The sequence below is a fragment of the Artemia sp. Qi Xiang Cuo genome, chromosome 10 (genome assembly GCF_049724085.1).
Source record: "Artemia sp. Qi Xiang Cuo chromosome 10, ASM4972408v1, whole genome shotgun sequence".
Taxonomy (NCBI): Eukaryota; Metazoa; Arthropoda; class Branchiopoda; order Anostraca; family Artemiidae; genus Artemia; species Artemia sp. Qi Xiang Cuo.
In genome coordinates, this window is record NC_142803.1 from 16,001,249 (window position 1) to 16,007,248 (window position 6,000).

General features: G+C 31.9%; 1 protein-coding gene across 1 annotated transcript in view; it reads right to left on the reverse strand.

Annotated features, from left to right (window-relative positions):
• rdgB (retinal degeneration B) overlaps positions 1–5,387 on the reverse strand; it is a 47,667-nt gene extending 42,280 nt beyond the window's left edge. The window contains 2 exon segments of the mRNA XM_089095290.1: positions 1,940–2,116; positions 5,189–5,387. Of these exon segments, the coding sequence (XP_088951416.1) occupies positions 1,940–2,116; positions 5,189–5,276 (265 nt within the window). The 5' untranslated portion in view covers positions 5,277–5,387.
• Between the last annotated feature and the right edge of the window lie 613 nt (positions 5,388–6,000).

A 6,000-nucleotide genomic window follows, 5' to 3' on the forward strand; every position in this document is an offset into this window, starting at 1 on the left:
CATAACTTGCAGAGCTGGGATAAGAGATTCGAATAAACGATGTGAAACAAAAAGCCACCACCTACTATCCCGAAAATCTTGGAAAAACCAATTAACTTGTCCCGGAAATAAATGGAAATACGTCGTTTTGTCTCGGAAATAGAGATATTCAGATTTAACAAAACTTGCGCCATTAGAAAGTATGAATTTTGTTTTTAATTTGATGGAGCAGAATTATATTTTTAAAATTAAAGAAAGGGCAGTCCATAAACATATTCTAACATACCTGTTTGGAAAATCTTAAAAATCAGCTCAAATTAGGTATCATCTGAGCAATTTGACAGCTTTGGGAGTTACCTGTTGTGCAAACTGCCTTGATTGAAAACCTTGCTGATACAGAATGCAAATTATTTATGCTATATATACATTGAATAGACAGTCCTTGGCTTAACAATTAAAAAGAGATTATTCGTTTTCTTTACTTTATTTTTATTTTATTTTTTATTTTTTAAATAATTTCTGAGACCACACTGGCTAATCATGATAAAACATAAAATCGCGAAGAAAGGAAGAAAACGAGGACAATTTTAGTTTTGTGTTTTTATTTTAAGATTTGGTCTTTTATATTTTTATCAGTTTTATTCTGCACTGAGGACGGTCAAGCGGAGGTCTTGACCGAAATATTTGCATAACTTTTCAATTTTTTCACTGGCTGTTAATTGTCCTCGTTTTCTTCCTTTCTTCGCGATTCTAATGTTTTATTTTCTTTTTTATTTTTATTTTCTTTATTTTATTCGTTTTCTTTATTTTAAACTAGCCTCTCCTTATCTTTTCGAACTGTTTCGACAAATTTAAGATCCTCTATCAATTTTACCAAAATTGCTTTGGGAATTCCCTGTGGTGCTGCAAAAAACTGCTAATTGGCCCTTTGTCTTTCAGAAGGTTTCCGACGCTGAGACCCGCAAAATGATTTTCACGATATCGAATCACCTTAAAGAGATTTTACACAAGAGATTTCAAGTTTCATTACACTAAAAGGTGACACAGTTCATACGTACTTCGGTAATGTCCCTTTTTTATGTTACAGCTCGGGATGAAGATGAAATTTTTAAGAATTTTTATTTGGGCGGTGGGAGGAGTATACACACTTCAAATTTTAATTTTGAGGGAAGCAGGCAAGCGTTTGTTCTCCAGTCCTCACACAAAAGAGTTCGCACAAAATAATCCTCACAAACAAAAAAATGACACAAAATGACAACAAAAAAAATGACAACAAAAAATTACAAAAATGACACAAAAAATTACACTAAAAAATGACAAAAAATGACACAAAAAATGACAACAAAAAATGATACAAAAAATGACAACAAAAAAATTACACAGAAAATGACAACAAAAAGTGACCCTTTTTTATGCCTGCCTTCTCATAGGTTCTTTAGCTAGTTAATTTTAAAATTGTTTAATAATTATTAAAATTTCTATCATTTGATTGTTTTATTAGTACTTTCCAAGGACTGTTCAAGGCAAATATTTTTCAATAAACTCAATGATGGAATAGGCTTTATACTTTTACGTTTAGGGGAGGGGGAAAAGGGGCAGTAGTCAAATTCTTGCTGTAGAGATTTTTTTCGTTTTAAGTTTGATTTCAATATTCAATTTACGTTTTACTCGTTTTAAAATTTATTTGTTCATTATCTGCATTTATTATATTAGTACCTATCCCCTGTATGTTTGTTACGATTATTTTATTTTATTTCTGTTCGTTTTGTGTTTCATTTATTCTTTAATCGTAATTTCTGGTGGTTTTGAGTTTGAATTATTATAGAAATTTATTTCTGCTTGTCTTAAGTTTAATATAGCTTTTTACTTTTCTTTCTAAAACTAATTTTTTCGGAAAGTTTTTTTTTAAATTAATTAATTAATAAAACTAATTAATTAATTACATTAATAAAACACGTACCTGCGTGAAAAACCAAAATCAAATGAACTGGGGCGGAGCTTTGGTGAGTAGGGGAGGCGCTAAGGACAGGACTCGCACTTTTACATCCTTGAAGCACTAAATGCGATCGAACACCTCTATCTTTAGGATTTCTTCGTGACACCCTTCTTTCCATGAACCGAGGGGCAAAAATACTGTCTAAAAACAAAAATTTAGTAAACAATATGAAAAATAAAGACAACTAAAGTTAAAAAGGTATTTAAATATAAAAGGGCCAGAGCAGAGAAAAATAATAGTTGGTCATGGTCATGTTTTACATTTTGGATGCCCCTGATAAAATTTGAATAATTATTCAACTATAATTATTCTAATTAGAATGAATAATTAGATTAATTTATTAGAAATAACTAATTAGACTAATTCTTCTAAGTACTACTCCTTTTCTTCTAAACTATTACAAACTGCAAAAAAAATGGGTCAATATTATTCTAAATTGATCTTTTATATGTCAAATAAAAAAATAACTGAAAAAAAAACACAAAAAGAGCAATAATAAAAATTTGGTTTATTACGATAATAAAAACAATATATATATATATATATATATATATATATATATATATATATATATATATATATATATATATATATATATATATATATATATATATATATACACAAAAAAAAAAAAAATATATATATATATATATATATATATATATATATATATATATATATATATATATATATATATATATATATATATATATATATATATATATATATATATATATATATATATATATATATATATATATATATATATATATATATATATATATATATATATATCTAAAAAATGTATCTAAAAAATAAGATACAAGCTAATACATAGTACCATGCATTCATTGTATTTTGATTAATTATTAATATCTTGTCTTATCTTATAAATCTTATATCTTAATCATGTCTTATTTGAAAGAAAATGCGAAAAACTGTGAAGCAGAGTTTTGTTGACATAAACAACAAATACTTTTGCAGCTGGCGAAAAAATATTTACAGCTAGCGTATCTGTACTATAAACATAATTTGAAAATAACGAAGAGAGAATCTCTTTTTGAACGCACTTCTTTTAAAGACAGGTGTGACTGTAATCTCGCTCATATGTTAATTAAAAGAATAAACTTAATCGAATAAATGTATTTAAAGCGTATAGATACTTGAAGTACCTAAACAATAAGCACTTAAAGTACTTAAAGAAGTACTTAAAATACATAAACTACTTAAAGTACTTAAAAGAATGAATGTGTTATTTGTACTTGTACATTTAATAAATGAGTCTTTACACTTCGTTGCTAATTTAGTTACTTAGCCACTTGTCTAACAAAACCAGCGAAGAGCGGAGGATGCACTTCTACAAAAAATGACTTTTTTAGGTTTTTCTCCCCCACTCTCTAAGAGAAAATGTCCAAAGGCACCTCCTCCCCTCTCCTCCCTCCCTTTGACCTCCCCGCTCCTCTCTCTCAATAGACTAATAAATAGAAAAAGACCATCAACTTTAAAAGAAAACTATCTTCGTTTGGGCAGATATTATAATAAAGAACACACAAAAAAAAAAAACAATCTTATCAATTAGCCTGGCTACACCTTTGGTAATTTTACCTCTATTTTGGAGTTACCTGCTTTAACTTCTCAATATTGTTCTAATAATTAAAATGTTCTATGCAGCAGGGAGGAGTCCAAAACTGAGAAGACGAGTGTGGGGTTCTAGCACTTGGAAACACTCCACAAAATCCATAGTATACATTGAACAAGCCGAATTTCAAATGTTGAAATCCGAAAAATGACTATTCAGCCCCTTATAGTGAGCATCCTCCGCCAACACTGACAGCAATACTTAGGTCACGTCTGAAGAAAGAAAGATGAAAGGACAACCAATACGAATCTTGTGCGGTAGCCTTCAGGATTTAAATAAAAAAAAACAAATTTTTTTTAACTGGAAGTAAGGAGCAATGAAATGATTCCGCATGAACAGAACAGTATGAACAGAAATGATTCCGTATATGAAAGGGGCTCCTCCTAAACGCCTCGCTCTTTACGGTAAAGTTTTTTATTGTTTTAAAAAATAGAGTTGTGAGAAAGAGTCAAACTTTAGCGTAAAGAGCGTGGCGTTGAGGAGGGGGACAACCCGTTTCATATACGAAAAGGGCCTCCCACGTAACCCCCGACCCACCCACCCCTCAATACCAGAAAATATCCCCCCTGAAAACGTCGGCATATTTCTCAATAACCAATCCTATATGTAAACATTGGGCAAAGTCATAACTTGCAGCCCTTCCCCCGGGGGCTTTGGGGGATTAAATCATCCTCAAAGACATAGTTATTATATTTTTCGACCATGCTGAACAAAATAGCTGTCTCAGAATTTTGATTGGGTGACTTTGGGAAAAAGATGAGCGTGGAGGGGCCTAGTTGCCCTCCATTTTTTGGGTCATTTAAAAGGGTAATAGAACCTTTAATTTCCGTTCGAATGAGCCCTCCCGCGATATTCTAGGACCAATGGGTCGATACGATTACCCCTGGGGAAAAAAAAAACAACCAAAAAACAAATAAACGCGCATCCGTGATCTTTCTTCTGGCAAACAAATATAAAATTCCACATTTTTGCAGATAGGAGCTTGAAACCTCTACAGTAGAGTAGAGGTCTGATGGTGCGATTTTCATTAAGGTTCAATGACTTTTAGGGTATTTTTTCTCCTTTTTTCGAAAATCAAGCAAATTTTCTAAGGCGCGTATTTGAAATCAGAATAAAAATATAATTCTTTTGATGTCTCTATTGATATAAAAATTCCGATATTTAGAGTTTCGGTTACTATTGAGCCGGGTCGCTCCTTACTTACAGTTCGTTACCTCGAACTGTTTGATATTGGGGGGGGGGGGGGGGCTCTTAAATAACAAAAACCAATGAACAAGAAAAGTTTAGGACTTTTTCCTTCCTGAATTTAAGTTTTTCCCTACTCCTGCAGGTAACTTGCTCAGTGAATTGTACCAACTGTTTCTGGACCTGTACCCAACGCGACTAATATTCGATTCAAGTACCTATACTCTAACAGTTGAGACTTTTTTTTTAATCATTGTAACAATGTAGTCATTCAAAGCTTATTTTCTTTGTTTCTTAGTTACTTTATTTAGCTATAAGATTGTAATTAATTTTATCAATTAGTTAATTAAAAAAAAAATAAGTAGATTAAAAAAAAAGCTGAGCCTCACCTTCATTAGCCTTCGAGGAGCCAGGGCTTTCTGAAGGACTTTCATCATCTTCAGTTCCAAGCAGTTCCAGGGAGCTCCATTTGACCATTTGTGAACTCTCATGAGTTGAATTTTGACAATCAAAGAATTCATCTTCACTACTCGACTGCTCTTCTTGGGTATCGTTTATCGTCTCAATCTGTTCAAGGTCAATCAAGATAATTCAAAATTATTCCACTAAAATTGTTGTTCTAGCACTAGGCGCAGTCAGGTCTGACCCTTAGAGGGGAGGAGATTACACGAATTTTCCTTCGAAGGCGGGGAGGGTCAAACACAAAAGTGTAAGTAGGCACCATTTTCCTTGAATGAGGCTTCGTACGGATCTCGGGGGAGATTTAAGTGTCCCCCCCTCCCACCAGTGTACACATATACATTCTAGTTGACAAGCATTTCAGCTCAATTACGCTTTGCATTAAAAGAGGATTACCGCCCTTGCACAACAACCTATACTGGCTGAAAAACTTTATACTTTCAGCAACGCTGATAAGACTAAACTTATAAGGATTTAATTTGCTGAATAAAAAAAAAATGATTTGCGACAGTATTTCTCATAACATGAGGTCTGAAAAGAAGAGAATCTGCATGAGGAATACAGTTCATTTAGACTTCATCTGAAAAGATAATGATCAAATACAGAATATAAGCTTGACTTGATGTGTTTCCAAAATCAACTGAAAATAATAAAAAATCGTTACGAAAAACTACTGTTAATAGGCCAAATAACCTTGTTACACTTCTGAAATCGGGAAAAACAAGGTATTAAATTAAAAAAT